This window comes from Budorcas taxicolor, chromosome 20 (genome assembly GCF_023091745.1).
Source record: "Budorcas taxicolor isolate Tak-1 chromosome 20, Takin1.1, whole genome shotgun sequence".
NCBI classification, from domain to species: domain Eukaryota; kingdom Metazoa; phylum Chordata; class Mammalia; order Artiodactyla; family Bovidae; genus Budorcas; species Budorcas taxicolor.
Window position 1 is genome coordinate 18274781 of NC_068929.1, and position 21715 is coordinate 18296495.

At 39.7% G+C, this 21715-nt stretch overlaps 2 protein-coding genes across 2 annotated transcripts in view; one reads left to right on the plus strand and one right to left on the minus strand.

Moving 5' to 3' along the window:
• Window positions 1-13831, minus strand: part of CWC27 (CWC27 spliceosome associated cyclophilin) — a 255239-nt gene extending 241408 nt beyond the window's left edge. The window contains exons 1-2 of the mRNA XM_052659177.1: window positions 13631-13831; window positions 2178-2274 (exon numbers count right to left, since the gene is read on the minus strand). Coding sequence (XP_052515137.1) covers window positions 2178-2274; window positions 13631-13672 — 139 coding nt within the window. The 5' untranslated portion in view covers window positions 13673-13831. The remainder of the gene's footprint in view (window positions 1-2177; window positions 2275-13630) is intronic.
• Window positions 13832-14208: 377 nt separating this feature from the next.
• SREK1IP1 (SREK1 interacting protein 1) overlaps window positions 14209-21715 on the plus strand; it is a 33574-nt gene continuing 26067 nt past the window's right edge. The window contains exon 1 of the mRNA XM_052659155.1: window positions 14209-14314. Within this exon, the coding sequence (XP_052515115.1) occupies window positions 14302-14314 (13 nt within the window). The 5' untranslated portion in view covers window positions 14209-14301. The remainder of the gene's footprint in view (window positions 14315-21715) is intronic.

The window sequence follows — 21715 nt, forward strand, 5'->3', positions numbered from 1 at the left end:
AAAGAATTGCTCTAGTTATTTTTTATTATTTTCCTTGTCTTTTTTCTTTCTACTTGTATTCTCATAAATAGGGAAATAATTTTATTGATGTTGTGATTAAGTTTCATCATCACCTAACTTAAGAACCTTATTTCTTCTTTCATTGTTATATTATATCCAGATGTTTTCTGTTTCTTCTATTCACCTGGTCATGGATTATAATTTACCATTTATTCTTTCTAATGTTTTTATACTTCTGATCCTCTGTAAAATTTGAGCTTAATATTCTTCAAACTTCTTTCCAGAAAAATATCTGACTTTTCTGTGTCTACTGTGTTTCTCAGCTCTGCAGACAGTTATTTGAGGCTTCTCTGACTGAACTACCTGTCTGACTCAATTTCCTTCCTGCCTGCCATAGTAATTATTAATAATGGTCTTTACAGATGTCTTATTTTCTCCTTTTCTTTTTTGTCAGCTCAATTTTTCTTTTCTTTTTTGAGGTGCTGAAGGAGGTTGTTTTGTTTTATTTGTTTTGGTCTGGGTATTTTTATTCTTTAAATCTTCCACTGGTAATTTTCTCTCCAATTATCTATTTGGAGAGCTCTCACTGCATCCTACTACTGGTTATTCTGTATTTTCTTTCACATCTTGCTTTAGACTCAGAGTGCTGCTTTCTGATACCTTGATTAACCTTCTCTTTTCCTAAAAATCAGATATAATTTAGGACAATGATTTACCACCACTGGAGATATCTGAAACTATATGCAATGTATACTGAAAGTAAGCATGTTATAAATGTTAGGGATATTTAGCTCTAAAAAGGAATATTCTAAAGGGGAAAACACCCAAGTGACTGTAATTCTGTAAAGTTTGTTTAAAAGAAAGATAGTCACTTTATTACTCAAATCTAAGAGTTACTAGTAACATTGGTAATATCATCACTGAATGTTGGATGGAAGGCTTTATGAAGCAAACAAAATTTTTAATACACATGAAAAAGTGGTTTGGGAATTCCCTGGTAGGATTAACTGGGTGGTTTAACTGGGGCCCCAGGATTTACCCCAGCCCTGGTCAGGGAACTAACATCCCACAAGCGACACCACATGGACAAAAAACAGAAGAACGAGTGAGTTAACTTGAACAGAAAAAGAAGGGAAGAGAAAGTATTCCAAAAAGGCATGTGAGGATATGAGATTTCAAGAAATGAAGGAGGTTATGAGTGGAAATGGGAAGGACCTGCTCAGGAAATAAAGGTAATAGTCAACTGAGACCACATGGTTATTCAGTGCAATGAAAAATGAAGTTGGAAAACTAGGAAGCCAAGCTGCCTGAGGATTTAACTACCAGATGAATTAAACATGAGGGTAAAGAGATTAAAGATAAGAAAATGGAAGACCAGGTAAGAGGCAATTACAATCACACAGTTAAGGCAGTTTGGGGAAGAAACTGGTAAATTTGGTTTTATACTATTTGAGTTGTAGCTGACAGTAGAAGATTTGAGTAGAAAAGTCCACTAGGCAATCAGATATATAAATTAGAGTTCAAAAGAGGAGAAATGGTTGGAATTCTACATTTGATGGTTACATGGTTGGAAGTTAGCTCAGTTGGTAAAGAATCCACCTGCAACGAAGGAGACCCCAATTCAATTCCTGAGTGGGGAAGATCCACTGGAGAAGGGATAGGCTACCCACTCCAGTATTCTTGGGCTTCCCTTGTGGCTCAGCTGGTGAAGAATCCGCCAGCAATGTGGGAGACCTGGGTTCGATCCCTGGGTTGGGAAGATACCCTGCAGAAGGGAAAGGCTACCCACTCCAATATTCTTGCCTGGAGAATTCCATGGACTATATAGTCCATGGGGTTGCAAAGAGTCAGACATAACTGAGTGACTTTCACAACTTTCACTTTCACCAGTTGGAAGTAACAATTGAAGAAAAAAGAACTAAAGCATCTTAGGGAGTACCCACTTTTAGAGGATGAAAGAAAGAAGTGAGATAAATTTCTGGTGGCGGGGGATTGGAGGGATTTTTATCTCCTCTCTCAATCTCCTGACACACAGCTCAAACCCACATTGCTTATATCAACTCTGATCATTCATTACCACTATTTAACATGAGTCTTCAATGTTGTAGGAAAATACACTGCAATTTTTAAATTAACAAAATTTCTTTTACAGAATAAAATTCAAGAATTATGATTACCTTCCAAACAAAGCTGGATGAAATTTCTGCATGCTTTAGGAGCTTCTTTTGACCACAACTCTATATCAATATCTCCAGCCGTAGTTTTCAATAAAACCTGTAGAAAGCACATAAAATCATTAAGTTATCATTTTGCTTCATAATGAGTTTATTGGCTGCTCAACATAAAGTATTCACTACTGAATTCTCAATTTTAAAACAAAAATAAGAAACTTTGATTGGTTTCTGTTGTTATACTTAAAAACTTCAAATAATCAGTACAAGTTACTCTACTTCTATCTTTTAAATACTATTTTCAGAAATAATTTATGCTTTAAGGAAAAAATATTTTTTAATCACAGAAACAACTGCATTCATTTAAAAATCAATACTGTAAAATTGCTTTAATTTTAAAAGTTTTCCACATTTCTTCCAATAAAATTGGTATAGCAAATTAAGACATTAAAGAACAATGATCCCATGAAACTACATCACTAAAAGACGATTTTCCAATTATCTTTTAACATATGAACAGTTGACCTCTTCACTCACAATCATGCCATTTCTAATTTACAAAGGAACATTCTTAATCCAATTCTAGGTTGTATATTTGGGATCAAACCTGTGTCTCCTGTGTCTACTGCACTGGCAGGTGGATTTGTTACCACTGAGCCACCAGGGAAGCCCCTTAAAACTACTACTAAAATTACAGTAAATGAAATCCGTTGAGAGTCTTCTTTCCACAGCTTATGAAGGCAGTTACTCCTTGGTGCAAGCAGCCATCTTGCAGGAACCAAAATCCCTACTGAGTCCACAGGAAGAAACAGCTTATAAGTCTTATTAATAAGCACAAACAGCCACAAAAACAGAAAGCTCTAAATCTGAACACCCTGGCACAGCTGAATCCAACTGCTTTAGTATCACTTCCCCCACACACCAGCCCTCCAGTGTACCAAAGCAGAACAGAGTCCACTGTCAATCGCTGATTAATGGTCCAGGACGCATGACCATCACCATCACTTTTGCTACAACTGCCTTTCAGTTTCTACTTCAGAAGCCCAAATTACACTGCCATAATTTATATAACATTGATGAATGTATTGTATCTTTTCGAGCTTTTACTGGCTACCTAGTTCTCCTATAATTATGCACCTGGGGGTGGAGGAGGAGACAATATCTATACTGTTCAGTTCAGTTGCTCAGTTGTGTCCAACTCTTTGCGACCCCATGAATCGCAGCACGCCAGGCCTCCCTGTCCATCACCAGCTCCCGGAGTTCACTCAGACTCACGTCCATCGAGTCCATGATGCCATGCAGCCATCTCATCCTCTGTCGTCCCCTTCTCCTCCTGCCCCCCATCCCTCCCAGCATCAGGGTCTTTTCCAATGAGTCAACTCTTCTCATGAGGTGGCCAAAGTACTGGCGTTTCAGCTTTAGCATCATTCCTTCCAAAGAATACCCAGGACCAATCTCCTTTAGAATGAACTGGTTGGATCTCCTTGCAGTCCAAGGGACTCTCAAGAGTCTTCTCTAACACCACAGTTCAAATGCATCAATTCTTCGGCGCTCAGCTTTCTTCACAGTCCAACTCTCACATCCATACGTGACTACTGGAAAAATCACAGCCTTGACTAGATGGACCTTTGTTGGCAAAGTAATGCCTCTGCTTTTGAATATGCTATCTAGGTTGGTCATAACTTTCCTTCCAAAGAGTAAGCATTTTTTAATTTCATGGCTGCAATCACCATCTGCAGTGATTTTGGAGCCCAAAAAAATCTATACTGTAGTAGATTTTAAAAAGTTATGAAGAAGGCTGAGCGCCGAAGAATTGATGCGTTTGAACTGTGGTGTTAGAGAAGACTCTTGAGGGTCCCTTGGACTGCAAGGAGATCCAACAAGTCCATTCTGAAGGAGATCAGTCCTGGGATTTCTTTGGAAGGAATGATGCTAAAGCTGAAGCTCCAGTACTTTGGCCACCTCATGAGAAGAGTTGACTCATTGGAAAATACTCTGATGCTGGGAGAGATTGGTGGCAGGAGGAGAAGGGGACGGCAGAGGATGAGATGGCTGGATGGCATCACGGACTCGATGAACGTGAGTCTGAGTGAACTCTGGGAGATGGTGATGGACAGGGAGGCCTGGCGTGCTGTGATTCATGGGGTCGCAAAGAGTTGGACACGACTGAGCGACTGAACTGAACTGAACTGAACTGAACCCTTAAAGAAATATAAAAGAACCAAAAGTACTAACGTGCATGATTTTCTCAATCCTTTACACTTTCTCTACAAAAAGAAGGGGGTATTTGTTGAGTGCCTCTCATGTGCCAGCTACTGTGCCAGACACTTTATATATCCTATCTCACTTAATCCTCATCTGCAAGGTAGGTATCATTACTCTTATTCTATTTATGAAGAATCAGAGACTCAGACAAAGTCAATTTATCCAGGGTCTACAGTGAACACACTTAAACCAAAGGCTTATAATGCAAAGCCCATGCTTCTTCTATCTCACCATACTGCCTCCACAAAGTCCTCCATAAATTCCATACTATGCTGGAAAAAAAAACGTCCATCAAACTCTAGGGCACCATCACATGTTGCAAAATAAATCTCCAAGTTACCCCGGTCACAAATGATTTGAGTAGAGAACAATGTCTAAGTCAAAAGCACTCACATATTGCTTTGCATATAAGCATATGCAGGCATACCTCTGAGACATCACAGGTTTGGTTTCCCACCACTACAACAAAATGAATATTGCAAAAAAGTGAGCCACATAAAGTCTTTGGTTTCTCAGTGCACACAGAAGTTATGTTTACTCTATACTGTATGCAACAGCATTATGTCTGAAAAGACAAAGTGCAAACCTTAATTTTAAAATACTTTATTATTAAAACTGCCAATCTACATGTAAACCTTTAGTGAATCATAATCTTTTCACTGGTGGGGGGCTTAAAATGTTTCAAGAATTACCCAAATGTGACCCAAAGACACAAAGTGAACAAATGCTGTTGGAAAAATGCTAAGAGGCTTGCTGTTATATGTACAAGTGCATCACTTTGCTGTATACCTGAAACTAACACAACATTGTACATCAACTACACTTCAGTTAAAAAAAAAAATTAACTGAACAACCAATGGATCATTAAAGAAATCAAAGAAAAAAAATACCTAGGGACAGAAATACCACATACCAAACCTTATGGGGTACAACAAAAGTGTTTCTAAGAGAGAAGGTCATAGCAATACGGGCTAAACTCAAGAAACAAGACAATCTAAAACAATCTAACTTTACACCTAGATGAACTAGAAAAAGATGAACAAATGAAGTCAAGAGTTGGTAGAAGAAAGGAAATAATAAAGAACACAGTATAAATGATTTAGAAACTAAAAAACAATAGACAAGATCAATGACGCTAATGGCTAGCTCTTTGAAAAGATAAACAAGACTGACAAAACTTTAGCTACACTCACAAAGAAAAAGAGGGCTCAAATAAATAAAATTAGAAATGAAAAAGAAATTACAACTGATACCATACAAATACAAAGGAGCACAGAGATACTCTGAACAATTATATGCCAACAAATTGGACAATCTAGGAAAAAAATGGATAAATTACTAAAAACATACAATCTTCCATGACTGAATCATGAAAAAAATAGAAAATCTAAATAGATTACTAGTAAAGAGATCAAATCAGTAATCAAAAACTGCCAACAAAAGCACAGGATCAGACAGCTTCACTGATGAATTCTACCAAACATTCAAAGAGTAAATATCTATCCTTCTTAAACTCATTTTACAAAGCTAGCATTACCCTGATACCAAAATCAAAGACACCACAAAACAAAATTACTAGAGCTAATCAATGAATATAGTAAAGTTGCAGGATATAAAATTAACACATAGAGATCCCTTGCATTCCTATACACTAACAAGGAGAAAACAGAAAGAGAAATGAAGGAAACAATTCCATTTACCACTGCAATGAAAAGAATAAAATACTTAGGAGTAAATCTACCTAAAGAAACAAAAGACCTATATATAGAAAACTATAAAACACTGGTTAAAGAAATCAAAGATCACACAGATAGAGAAATATACCATGTTCATGGATCAGAAAAATCAATATAGTGAAAATGAGTATATTACCCAAAGCAATTTATAGATTCAATGTAATCCCTATCAAGCTACCAATGGTATTTTTCACAGAACTAAAACAAATAAATTCACAATTTGTATGGAAATACAAAAAACCTCGAATAGCCAAAGCAATCTTGAGAAAGAAGAATGGAACCGGAGGAATCAACCTGCCTGACTTCAGGCTCTACTATAAAGCTACAGTCATCAAGACAGTATGGTTCTGACACAAAGACAGAAATATAGATCGATGGAATAAAATAGAAAGCCCAGAGATAAATCCACGCACCTATGGACACCTTATCTTTGACACAGGAGACAAGAATATACACTGGAGAAAAGACAATCTCTTTAACAAGTGGTGCTGGGAAAACTGGTCAACCACTTGTAAAGGAATGAAACTAGAACACTTTCTAACACCATACACAAAAATAAACTCAAAATAAATAAAAGATCTAAGTGTAAAACCAGAAACTATAAAACTGCTAGAGAAAAATATAGGCAGAACACTCTCTGACATAAATCACAGCAGTATCCTCTGTGACCCACCTCCCAGAGTAATGGAAATAAAAGCAAAAATAAACAAATGGGACCTAATTAAACTTAAAAGCTTTTACACAACAAAGGAAACTATAAGCAAGCTGAAAAGACAGCCTTCAGAATGAGAGAAAATACTGGCAAAAGAAGCAACTGACAAAGAATTAATCTCAAAAATATATAACCAACTCCTGCAGCTCAATTCCAGAAAAATAAACAACCCAATCAAAAAATGGGCCAAAGAACTAAGCAGACATTTCTCCAAAGACATACAGATGGCTAACAAATACATGAAAAGATGCTCAACATCATTAATTAACAGAGAAATGCAAATCAAAACCACAATGAGGTACCATCTCACAATAGAATGGCTGCTATCAAAAAGTCTACAAACAATATCCTGGAAACAGTGCAGAGAAAAGGCAGCCCTCTTACACTGTTGGTGGGAATGCAAACTAGTACAGCCACTATGGAGATCAGTGTGGAGATTCCTTAAAAAACTGGAAATAGAACTGCCATATGACCCAGAAATCTCACTGCTGGGCATACACACTGAGGAAACCAGAATTGAAAGAGACACATGTACCCCAATGTTCATTGCAGCACTGTTTATAATAGCCAGGACATGGAAGTAACCTAGATGTCCATCAGCAGATGAATGGATAAGAAAACTGCTGCTACTGCTAAGTCACTTCAGTTGTGTCCGACTCTGTGCGACCCCATAGACGGCAGCCCACCAGGCTCCCCCATCCCTGGGAATCTCCAGGCAGGAACACTGGAGTGGGCTGCCACTTCCTTCTCCGATGCAGGAAAGTGAAAAGTGAAAGTAGTCACTCAGTCGTGTCCAACCCTCAGCGACCCCATGGACTGCAGCCTTCCAGGCTACTCCGTCCATGGGATTTTCCAGGCAAGAGTACTGGAGTGGGTTGCCATTGCCTTCTGCAAAGAAAGCTACATATACACAATGGAATATTACTCAGCCACTAAAAAGAATGCATTTGAATCAGTTCTAACAAGGCAAATGAAACTAGAACCTATTATACAGAATGAAGTAAGTCAGAAAGAAAAACACTAATTAGTATACTAACGCATATATATGGAATTTAGAAAGATGGTATCAATGACCCTATATACGAGACAGCAAAGGAGACACAGATATAAAGAACAGTCTTTTGGACTCTGTGGGAGAGGGAGAGAGTGGGATGATTTGAGAGGGTAGCATTGAAACATGTATATTATCATATGTGAAGTGGATCACCGGTCCAGGTTCAATGTATGAGATAGGGTGCTCAGGGCTGGTGCCCTGGGATGACCCTGGGGGATAGGATGGGGAGGGAGCTGGGAGGGATGTTCTGGATGGGGAACACATGTGCACCTGAGGCTGATTCATGTCGATGTATGGCAAAACCCACTACACTACTGTAAAGTAATTAGCCTCCAATTAAAATAAATAAATCAATTAGAAAAAATGAATCAACAACAACAGCAACAAAAATAAAGACCAGAAAGTAAAAGGAAAAAAGAAGTCCATACTACCCAAATAATCTATACATTTAGTGTAATCCCTATCAAAACTCCAATGGCATTTTTCACAGAACTAGGACAAATAATCCTAAAATTTGTATGGAACCACAAAAGACCCCAAATGGACAAAGAAACCTTGAGAAAGAATAACAAATCCAGAGGTATCATGCTCCCTAATTTCAAATTATACTACAAAACTATAGCAATCAAAACAGAATAGTATTGGTGTAAAAAACAGAGGCATAGATCAATGGAACAGAATGGAAGGCTCAGATATAAGACCACACTTTCATGGTTAATTAGTTTACCATGTCACCCTGCTTATTTAACTTATATGCAGAGTACATCATGAGAAACGCTGGACTGGAAGAAACACAAACTGGAATCAAGACTGCCGGGAGAAATATCAATAACCTCAGATATGCAGATGACACCACCCTTATGGCAGAAAGTGAAGAGGAGCTAAAAAGCCTCTTGATGACAGTGAAAGAGGAGAGCAAAAAAGCTGGCTTAAAGCTCAACATTCAGAAAACGAAGATCATGGCATCCAGTCCCATCACTTCATGGGAAATAGATGGGGAAACAATAGAAACGGTGTCAGACTTTATTTTTTTGGGCTCCAGAATCACTGCAGATGGTGACTGCAGCCATGAAATTAAAAGATGCTTACTCCTTGGAAGAAAAGTTATGACCAACCTAGATAGCGTATTCAAAAGCAGAGACATTACTTTGCCGACTAAGGTCTGTCTAGTCAAGGCTATGGTTTTTCCTGTGGTCATGTATGGATGTGAGAGTTGGACTGTGAAGAAGGCTGAGCGCTGAAGAATTGATGCTTTTTAACTGTGGTGCTGGAGAAGACTCTTGAGAGTCCCTTGGACTGCAAGGAGATCCAACCAGTCCATTCTGAAGGAGATCAACACTGGGATTTCTTTGGAAGGAATGATGCTAAAGCTGAAACTCCAGTACTTTGGCCACCTGATGCGAAGAGCTGACTCATTGGAAAAGACTCTGATGCTGGGAGGGATTGGGGGCAGTAGAAGGGGACGACAGAGGATGAGATGGCTGGATGGCATCATGGACTTGATGGACTTGAGTCTGAGTGAACTCCGGGAGATGGTGATGAACAGGGAGGCCTGGTGTGCTGCGATTCATGGGGTTGCAAAGAGTCGGACATGATTGAGCAACTGAACTGAATTGATGGAGGCAAGAATGCATAATGGGGATAGGTACTCTCTTCAAAAATCTATCCTGGGAAAACTGAACAGCTGCAAGTAAAAGAGTGAAACTAGACCACTATCATATACTATATATAAAAACAAACTCAAAGTGGACTCAAGACTTGAATGCAAAATCTGAAACCATAAATATTCCAGAATAAAAGATGGGCAGTAAGCGCCTTTAGTACTGGTCTTAGCAAATTGCTTTTTTTTTTTTTTTTTGGATCAGATTTCAAATGCAAGGGCAACAAAGGTAAAAATAACCAAATGGGATGATATGAACAAACAATCTTCTGCACAGCAAAGGAAACCATCAACAAAATGAAAACTGAATTGGGAGAAGATATTTGCACATCATATATCTGATAAAGGGTTAATCTCCAAAATATAAAGAGAACTTCTATAACATATGTAACAAAAAATCTGTTTAAAAACCACATATAAGGATCTGAATACACATTTTTTCCAAAGAAGACATACAGATGGCTAACAGGCACATGAAAAGATGCTCAAAATCACTAATCATAAGGTAAATGCAAATCAAAACCACAGTGAGGTATCATCTCACACCCAACAGAATGGTTATTATTAAAAAGATAAGAAATAACAAGTGTTAGCAAAGATATGGAAGAAGGGAACATCTGTGAACTGTTGGTGGGAATATAAATTGGCACAGCCACTATGGAAAACACTGTGGAGGTTACTCAAAAAGTTAAAAATGAACTACCATACTAACCAGCAATTCTACTTTTGAATATTTATCCAAAGAAAAAGAAGACATTAACTAGAAAAGATATATGCACCCCTACGTTCACTGCAGCATTATTTACAAAAGCTAGCAAAGTAATGCTCAAAATTCTCCAAGCCAGACTTCAACAGTGAGTGAATCAAGAACTTCCAGATGGTCAAGCTGGATTTAGAAAAGGCAGAGGAACCAGATATCAAATTGCCAACATCCACTGGATCATCAAAAAAGCAAGAGAGTTCCAGAAAAACACCTGCTTCTGCTTCGTTGATTATGCTAAAGTCTTTGACTGTGTGGGTCACACATATCAAGACTGCCGGGAGAAGTATCAGTGACCTCAGATATGCAGATGACACCACCCTTATGGCAGAAGGCGAAGAAGAACTAAACAGCCTCTTGATGATAGTGAAAGAGGAGAGAGAAAACGCTGGCTTAAAACTCAACATTCAAAAAAAGATCATGGCATCTGGTCCCATCACTTCCTGGCAAATTGATGGGGAAACAATGGAAACAGTGACAGAATCTTTTCTTGGGCTCCAAAATCACTGCAGATGGTGACTGCAGCCATGAAATTAAAGACGCTTGCTCCTTGGAAGAAAAGCTATGATCAACCTAGACAGCATATTAAAAAGCAGAGACATTACTTTGCCAACAAAGATTCGTCTAGTCAAAGCTATGGTTCTTCCAGTAGTCACATATGGATGTGAGAGTTGGAATATAAACAAAGCTGAGTGCCAAAAAATTGATGCTTTCGAACTGTGGTGTTGGAGAAGACTGTTCAGGGTCCCTTGGACTGCAAGGAGATCAAAGCAGTCAGTCCTAAAGGAAATCAGTCCTGAATATTCATTTGAAGGACTGATGCTGAAGCTGAAGCTCCAATACTTTGCCCACCTGATGTGAAGAACTGACTCAATGGAAAAGACCCTGATGCTGGGAAAGACTGAAGGCGGGAGGAGAAAGGGATAACAGAGGATGAGATGGTTGGATGGCATCACCAACTCGATGGACATGAGTTTGAGCAAGTTCCCAGCGTTGGTGATAGACAGGGAAGCCTGGCATGCTGCAATCCATGGGGTCGCAAAGAGTCGGACACGACTGAGTGACTGAATTGAACATAAGAAAACAACTTAAGTGTCCACTGATGGATGAGTATAAAGAAGACACACCAGAATACTACTCAGCCATAAAAAAGAAAGTAATATTGCCATGTGCCACAACATGGATGGAGCTTTATGAGTATTATGCTAAATGAACTCAGTCTGACATAGAAAGATAAATACCACATGATTCCATTTACATGTGGACTCTGAAACAGAAACAAATAAAACCCAGACTTAGATACAGAAAATAGTCTGGTGGTTGCCAGAGGTGAGAAACAGTGAAAATGGGTGGGAGGTGAAGGGTAGAATAGGTGAAGGGAATCAAGAGATACCAACATTCAGTTGCATAATAAGTAAGTCATGGGGATGAAAAGTTCAGCATAGAGAATACAGTCGATAAAATAGCATTAACTTTGTATGCTGACAAGTGGTAACTAGACTTACTGTGGTGACCATTTTGTAATGTTTCAAATGTTAAATCATGTTGCACACATGAAGCTAATAATGTATATCACATATACCATACTTCAATAAAAAATAAAAATAGGGATAGTAATATCTTCATAGGTTCGCTGTAAGGACAAAATGAGTGATTATACACAGACTGCTCAGAACAGTACCTGATAGAGTAAATGCTCAAAATATGGTAGCTATAATTGTTGTAATTATTATTTTTATAAAAATGTTTGACAACAGGAAACTTGTAAGTTTATATGGTAAAACCACATTATGGTTGGATCACCGTTCTAACCAGGTTTTCTTAATCTTTTCATTGGTAAGCTACTGAATTAAAAAAGAAGGTACATTGCTCCTCCTTTGGCTATGCATTCCATTTGGCCACAACTACTCTGTCATGTATCAGTGGCTCTTTTTCTTAATGCTTACAAGTAAGACAATACTGTGATAATGTTTCTTAAGATTAAAACATATGGGTTAATATAGAATGTAGATTAAATCATCATTATACATGGAAATTTCATCTTCAGTAGATCAGGAAATTTCTTCAAGGGGTACTTTCTAAGTTGATACTACTCTTTAAAGAGAGAAATTTTGTCCCATTTACTTGGAATATCTTTGAATCCTTTTAGTACAGATCACTAAACAAACATTCATTAAGCAAACTTACTACATCTGCTTTAAATTCTTTCCAGGCCAAAATTATTTTCTTTTTATTTTTAATTGAAGGATAACTGCCTTACAATATTGTGTTGGCTTACATTGTGTCTGCCATACGTCAACATGAATCAATCATAGATATACAGGTGTGCCCTCCCTCTTGAACCTCCCACCTTCCACCCCATCCCATCCCTCTAGGTTGTCACATAGCACTGGTCTGAGTTCTCCACGTCAAAATTCTTGCCAAGCTGTCTACCGTACAGAATTTTGAAGCTTCAATTCTTCAATTGGTTTTATGCTATAAAAAGTTCCAAACTGGTTTTGAAGGAAAACTTGGGCTATGCCTGATATTCTTTCTCAGTCCAATTCTGTTCAGAAGGACAATGTTTAACACAGTTTGCATACACTAATTTGCATGACTATTTCATGTATATTTCACTCAACTTAAGCTGTGATAATAGGTACAATGCTGGCTTTTCTTTCCACTCCCCAGTTTCGCTGACAAAGCCGAGGTCAAAAGATACTTCGTCCACGAAGACTTTCTCTACTTTCCCAGTTGCTAACTTCTCAGTAATACCATAGCAGATGCTCCTCTGTCCATTAGAACGCCTCGCAAACATACCATTAGGTTTTTGTTTACCTGCCTGTCTCTAAAACTAAAACCATTAGCTCTCCCAGGGCAGCAACAGGTTTTATCCATCCATCTTCGTATTCTCCGCACCTGGTGCCTAGTAGGCATTCAATCAATATAGAATTGTGGAACAAATGGAGAAATCGCGATCTCCAAGTTTAGCAAAAGAATGTCAATTTTTAAAACATACCTGGCTTTTTACCTACAACCCTAGAAAACGCATGCAGAGTTAGGTTGAAGCAAAACAAGGAACAGTAGGGCCAGGAGGTTGGTTGATGGAGAAATCTCCACTTGAGGACTTTTTCAATTATGTGCTGAGAAGTGCCAGCATATGGCTTTCAGTGCAATCCTGCTCCGAGACAGAGGTAAAGTTTTTGTAATCCCTTCCAACCCTACAACCCCAGAATTCCTTTATTCAATGAGATATCGCTTTGGGGAGCCCAGGTACCCTAGGTGAGACTCACCTTCCCGTTCGTGGGAGGCTCCTGGATATAAATGTTGCTCATTCCGGTCAGTGCTCAGAACTCCGCTCCTAAATGGGGATGAGAGCAAACCGCCGGTAACAAGAGCTGCCCACCTATCGGTACACGCTTCCTTAAACTGGGAAGTCGCGGAAAGCTCCAGCCTGTCAATATCCCGCAAGACAGGAGCACCACACCAAACACTAGCTCTTCCCAAGCCTAGGTCCTCACGGACGCCGCCATGTTGCTCCTGGACCCGAGCACCGCTAATCCTGAAAAGGGGGATTCCAATGGCGTCCAGGGAATTGAGAAGAGACTATTAAACTCCTATAGATTAATTTAACTTGTATTCCAATTTTTAAAACAACAGTTCGTAAGTCTTGGTGTTGTTTACTTCACTACACGCGTGTACAGGTCTCATTCACCTCCTCGAAGCTGGCAGTAATGGTTCGCGCCGTGTGTGGCGTACAATACGATTCCCCCGGAAACTGCATCAGCAGCCACTTGGTTCCGCAATCTCCAGGCGCTTTTAGGGCCTTCCCCTACTGTCACCCGGGTGGCGCGGCGCGGGTGGGAGAAACACGGCCCCCTCGCTGGGTGTTGTCCTCGCGACCAGCGGGAAGCGAGAGAACCCTCCGAAGCCTAGGGCTTCTGCGACCCCTCTTACCAACGCCATGGCAATTCCAGGTAAAGACCAAACCGCAGGGGTTTGGGCGAGGGAGGGAGTAGGTAGGGTAGGTTAGTGTGCGCTGGGTAAGGAGTACCGCCCAAGGGTGGAAGGTTAAAATGATCAGGTTCGTTTGGTTTACAAGAAAAATTTTACAGTCCAAAAATAAACTCTAAAGGAAAGGAAAGAAGAAAGAAACGCTCTCCCCCGCAGCAGCCCAGCTCCCACTGCCAAAAACAGACTTACAGGGAAAGTGTATATAGGGCGGAGTGGGGGAGGGGTGTTTGAGACAGACTCCTGTCTGTAGGCCTAGGAGGCAGTTGGCCCAGAAAAACTAACCTCAGCTTTAGTATGGTTTGAAAATAAAATTTGAGGCGTTGTTTGCCCTGGAAGTGTCAGGGCTGAAATGAGCCTCTGCCGTTCCACTTCTCTCTCTTCCTCTTACATGTAGTAGCTGTGTGGTCCTGAACCCTTCTTTTTGCCCTCCTGGGCCTATTTCTGCAACTGTTAAAAAAAAAAAAAAAGATGTGTTGGTTTATACCTGTGGTTCCTTCCAGTTCTCCTTGCAGGAGCTATTTTGAGAAATATACACCACCACCACCCCTCCACCCACTCAAACATGCAACTTGGAGATTCACTGTACTTAGAAAAGACGCTGAGAAGTGCAGTGGTTCAGAAGCCCTAGCTTTGTTTTAACCTGCCCTCCCCGGTATTATCTGACCACGTTTGTTCTGTGGCAGCCTTTGCTGAGCTGTGCTTTGCACATAGCTGTTATGCATGGGAAAGTTGTGCAGTTCTACCAACTGCAGTTTTGGAAGGATCACACAGGGCACTGTTGTTAGTTCAGTCGTGTCTGACTCTTTATGACCCCATAGACTACAGCATGCAGGCTTCCTGTCCATCACCAACTCTGGGAACTTGCTCAAACTCATGTCCATCGAGTTGGTGACGCCATCCAACCATCTCATCCTCTGTCATCCCCTTCTCCTACCTTCAGTCTTTCCCAGCATCAGGGTCTTTTCCAATGAGTCAGTTCTTCGCATCGGATGCCCAGAGTATTGGAGCTTCAGCACCAGCTTCATGCCTTCCAATGGATATTCAGGATTGATTTCTTTTAGGATTGACTGGTTTGATCTCCTTGCAGTCCAAGGGACACTCTAGAGTCTTCTGCAACACTGCAGTTCAAAAGCCTCAATTCTTCGGTGCTCAGCTTTCTTTATAGCCTAACTCTCACATTCATACATGACTGCTGGAAAAACCATAGCTTTGACTAGATGGACCTTTGTTGGCAAAGTAATGTCTCTGCTTTTTAATACGCTGTCTAGGTTGGTCATAGCTTTTCTTCCAAGGAGCAAGCGTCTTTTAACTTCATGGCTGCAGTCACCATCTGCAGTGATTTTGGAGCCCAAGAAAAGAAAGTCTGTCACTGTTTCCATTGTTTCCCCATCAGTTTGCCAGGAAATGATGGGACCAGATGCCATGATCTTCTTTTTTTGAATGTTGAGTTTTAAGCCAGTTTTTCACTCTCCTCTTACACTATCATTAAGAGGCCATTTAGTTCTTCGCTTTCTGCCATAAGGATGGTGTCATCTGCATATCTGAGATTATTGATATTTCTCCTGGCTGTCTTGATTCCAGCTTGCACTTCATCCAGCCCAGTATTTTGCATAATGTACTCTGCACGTAAGTTAAATAAGCAGGGTGACAATATACAGCCTTGATGTACTCTTTTCCTAATTTTGAACCATTCTGTTCCATGTCTGGTTCTAAGTATTGCTTCTTGACCTGTGTATTGGTTTCTTAGGAGGCAAGTAAGGTGGTCTCATATTCTGATCTCTTAAAGAATTTTCCACAGTTTGTTGTGATCCACACAGTCAAAAGCTTTAGCATAGTCAATAAAGCAGAAGTAGATATTTTTCTGGAACTCTCTTGCTTTTTCTATGATCCAGTGGATTTTGGCAATTTGATCTCTGGTTCCTCTGCCTTTTCTAAATCCAACTTGACCATCTGGAATTTCTCAGTTCACGCATGTTGAACCCTGGCTTGGAGAATTTTGAGCATTACTTTGCTAGCATGTGAGACCAGTGCAATTGTGTGGTAGCTTGAACATTCTTTGGCAATGCCTTTTTTTGCAGATTGGAATGAAAACTGACCTTTTCCAGTCCTGTGGCCACTGCCGAATTTTCCAAATTTGCTGACATATTGAGTGCAACACTTTAACAGCATAATTTTTTTAGGATTTGAAATAGCTCAACTGGAATTCTGACACCTCCACTAGCTTTGTAGTGATGCTTCATAAGGCCCATTTGACTTTGCATTGCAGGATGTCTGGCTCTAAGTGAATGATCACACCATCATGGTTATCTGGGTCATTGACATAGACCTGATAATTTTTATTAAAGGCATATTGCATGCTAGGCTCTGTGCTAGGCCCTGGGAATACAGTTGCCCTTGGCACAGGACTTACAATTTAGCAGTGAAAAGAAAGTACTAGAAAGTCAGACAGTGGTATGACAGGGAACATACACAGCCTTGAGGAGCACATAGAAAGGGCATCTAATAGGAAACTGGAGAGTTCAGAAGGACCTTCCAAACGATGTGGCATTTAGGATGAGACCTGAAGAATTGTGGGAGGGGGAGTTATAGCCAGAGGGACTAGATATGTACAGAAAGAGGAAATGTGTGAGAAGACGAAATGAAAGATGTACCCTTTGGATGGAACTCAGAGTACAAACAGAGAGAAGTGAGAAATTAACTGGAGACAGAACAGTAGCTAATATTTACTCAGCATTTGCTGCATGTCAGATGTGTCAGACGCTGTCTCAAACATTGTATTTTTCTCTTATTTAACATTGGCACCCACACTGTGAGATAGGTATTACAATTTCCATGCTGCAGTTCAGAATGCTGAGGGACAGGGAAGTCAAGTGAGTAGTTGAGACAGCTAGGAAGTGACGGGTCAGTGCCGTTCCTCTGGACCCTGTGTGCTTATCCATTTTGCCATGTTTTAGTATAATTACAAGGCAATTTCCCATCCGTAGAGGATGTTTTAAGCCATGAGAAGGAGTTTGGATGTTTCCTTCAGGACCACAGGAAGAGATTTAAGGATTTTTAAACGTACTCACGTTTTGGAAGCGCATCATGGCTGCACAGTAGATTGGAGGAGAGCTAGTTTGGAGGCAGAGTCACCAGTTCAGAGTAACTCTGATAAGGTATGATGATGCCTCACCAGATGGTCTCAGTGAAAAAGAAGAGACGTAGATAGATTAGAGATATATTTCTGGTGGTGAAATCACTGATTGATTCATGGTAGGTGAGTAAGATTGGAAATGAGATACACCTGAGTTTCACCGATAGGCAGTTGGGTGGGGCTATTTCAGGCAGCACCTGAGAAGGAGCAGTTTTTAGCGAGATGATGCGTTCAGTTGGGTCTTGTGTTGAGGTGTAGTCATGGAATGGGAATATCTAATAGACACTAAGAGAGAAAATATGTAGCTTAGGAAGGAAAACAGAATCAAAGAACAATTTGGTGTCATCCACACACTTATAATAGGCCAGGGGAATGGAAGTCTTTGCCCAGGTGGAATGTATAGAGTGTGAAGGGAAGGTCTGTGGGTGGATCTTGGAGAATATCAACATGTAAGGGGCCAGCAGAGAAAGTCCAGTCTTCACAGTAGATTGCCTCGGCATCTTGATAAGCTGAGTCAGCCCTGGTGGCCTTTACCACACACAGGTGCATCCTGAGTTGACCTGCTGCCCCTGTTGGTTTCATTATTTGAGCAAGTGTTTTGAACACCACTGTGGTATAGGCACAGTGGGGGACACAGTGTCACAGCCTGTGTCCTCATGAAACTTAGGTCAAGTAGTGAAATGTAATGCACTGCTTAAGAAAGAGGACAACAGGATACAGGATGCTTGGGGCTGGTGTATGGGGATGATCCAGAGAGATGATATGGGGTGGGAGGTGGGAGGGGGATTCAGGATTGGGAGCTTGTATACACCCGTGGTAGATTCATGAATGTATGGCAAAACCAATACAGTATTGTAAAGTAAAATAAAGTAAACATAAAAAATAAAATAAAATATAACCTATCAGTATATTAAAAAAAAAAAAGAGGACAAAAGTGATTAAAAAAAAAAAATCCTTATTGAAGTTCCCTTAAACTTAGACCAGAGTTATAGATATGTTAACCTTCTTTCAATTCAAAATAATGCTTCAAAGTGTAATCATCTTAAATTGTGCCATTAAGTTAGATGGTAAGACATAGATAAACTGTTTAAACCCAGGAAAAAATTGAAATAATAAGCATGACAGCACTGTAAAAGCACAATGCAAGTGCCATTAGAAAATACAGAAAATGTGAAGGTAATTTCTTGGATGATTGATCCAGATAGTGTATTACATGAAAATAGGGCTCCAACGATTCTGATCATCAAAAAGGATAAGAATGCTCTTTTATTTTTAGGTATAATGCTCATACAGATGTTATTCAGTCGCTTAGTTTGTGTCTGACTCTTTGTGACCCCATGGACTGCAGCACACCAGACTTCCCTGTCCTTCACTGTCTCCTGGAGTTTGCTTAGATTCGTGTCCATTGAGTCAGTGATGTTACCAAACCATCTCATCCTCTGCTGCCCTCTTCTACAGCATGGCATCTTTTGGGTGGTCCTGCTAGTGATTATTACAGAGTATGACTATAAAGTATCAAGGTTAGTTTCCACAAATGATAATCAGCCTCACCTATTTTATGGTCACCTCCTCCAGCTGCTTTTCCATAGCAGTGTATGTAACCATTGTGTAGGTAACACAATGAAATATATACTCTGTTACTTAGTGAAATTATGGACTCGGAGTTGTTATTAAGGAAAGGACATTTTAACACACTGAAACTCAGTGAAGTTGTGGTTTAGTCACTAAATCGTGTCCACCTCTTGTGACCCCAGGTTCCTCTGTCCATGGGATTTCTCAGGCTAGAATACTGGAGTGGCCTGCCATTTCTTCCTCCAGGGGATCTTCCCATCCCAGGGATTGAACCCACGTCTCCTGCACTACAGGCAGCTTCTTTACCGCTGAGCCACCAGGGAAGCCGCTCAGTGAAGTTTGCTTTCTTTTGAAACTGCTCTTATCATTCACATTCTTACATTCATGTTAATAATTAACCATTCCCAGTGAAGAGTTACCTGGCAAAAGTGGCAATGTCTGTTATTGATGTAGCTGGCAGGAAAACTTTTCTACAACTTGAAGTTCATACGTACATAAAAATTTTGAATATTTCCATCACCTCAGGAAGTTCCCTTGTGTCTCTGTCATTTCCCCCTACCCAGCAATCATTGTTTTGTTTTCTTTTGTCCTTTCATTCCTTTTCTTTAGAGCCTATCATGTTTCAGATAGGCTAACGACAATAGTTTCATAGCTGGCAATTGGGAGCTGTAGAAATTACTGATTCCCAACTGTTGGAGTATTTTAGGTTTATAACCTCAAAGCAACAAAAATTTGTTGAGAAGCTCCTAGCCACTCTACACCACGCTAGGCACTAAGTTGTATACAAAATGTAGCATGGCCCAAATCTGGAGAATCTGGCATTTTTTGCTCCTGTAAGTTCCCTGGGAGGGGAAGGACTCCTACCATTCAACCTCAGCAGAATTCTAGATTCAGAGGAAGCCTGTTAACATATAATAATGCAAGATATAAAGATCTCTACAATTTGCTCCTAAAATCTTCAGTTAATGAAATTTTATTGAAAATCTGCAATATAGCTTCTCTGAAGAATTTGCAAGTGCAATCGTTGCCTTTTGTCTACGAATACGTGCATGACAGCAACCCTTCTTAGTGTTGGGTTTGGTTTGTTTGAGGGAGGTTTCTTGGTTCTGTTTTTAAGAAAGCAACTCATTCACATTTTAAATTTTAGAGATATAAAAGGTCTGTAGTGACATATCTCTCACCCTTTCCCCCCTGGAGCCAGGACTGCTTTCTTCAGGTAACCAATGTATATCCTTGCAGAGATATTTTTTACATGTCTGTATCTATTAATGTCATGTATATAAAATGTATATTATGTATAACTGTGCAGGGGTTTTCCTTCCTTTTATGCAAATGGCAATGTACCATAAGCACTGTTCTATAGTTTGCTTTTTTCTTTCAGAGATCGTTGCATATCTTTAAGTAAACAACATCCTTATTCTTTTATACCATAATTGATGACTAGGTTACTTCCACTCTTTTACTGTTACAGATACGCTGCAGTGAGTAACTTTGTACATAAACCTGTATGCATTTGTGCAGGTAAATTGAGGATTAATTCCCAAATGTGGATGTGCTGTATCAAAGGAGTATGTACTTGAGTGGTTCTGATAGGTTTTGTCTGCTTACTTTCCACAGAGATGGTACTGATTTATACTTCTACCAGTGAAACACATAGGTATATTCCCTGCCACGCTGTCTTCAACCTTTTCAATTTCTGCTGTTCAGATAAGTGAAAATGGAATCCCAGGATAGATTTTAATGTACATTTCATTTATCATGAATAAGGCTGAGCATCTGTCCATGTGTTTCAGAGTTGTCTTTATTTCCTTTTCAGTGAACATTCTATTCAGTTCCTTTGCCCATTTCTTCCCTGGTGGCTATTGGTCTTAATGATCTGGTGGGTTAGAGTAGGGATAACTGCCCTTTGTTGGCACTAGGAATTGCAAATATTTTTTCTCATTTTTTTTAATGTGCATTTTGAGTTTGCTTTTGGTAGTTTTCACCATTCAGATTTTGTTATGTAGCCAGATTTCTGAGTTTTTATTTGATGGCTTTTGGATTATAGGTTATGATTATTTAATGGTTTTTGGATTGTAGATCATGATTATTTAATGGCTTTTGGATTGTTGAAACATTTTGAGGGAGGCAGGGTTTATTATTCTCAAAATTTGAAGAGGAATGGAACAGAGAACAGCATGGGAACCTAAGTGGGGAAATGGAAAACTTGTCAGAGTCAGGGCCTCCCTTACAATCCTGCTGTTCAGTTTGATGCAGATCTCGAGTACTGGTGTATCAACAGAGTTCTTGTTCCAGACAGCAGAAACAGACTGGTTAATTTAGGCAGAAAAGGGAAGCGAGGGTCCAGGTAGAAGGTTCAAGAAAGATCGGTTCCAGGAAGATAGGTTCAAGGTTCCAGGTAGAAGCATTTAGCTGGCCAGATAGTCACGGAAATTACAGACAGATGAAGCTTGAAATCTTAATTTAACCAAAGGCTGATGAGGAAATAGCTGATGTGAAATTATTTAGGGTTCTTATTATACTTCCCTTTCATGTAAAAATTACAGCCTTATTAAAGAAGATGAACTACTCTGAAAAAGTTTCATATTTTATTCATTCTAAAAATATGAGATACTTGAATGATGAGTTTTATCAACATCTTTCATCAAAGATGCGTTAT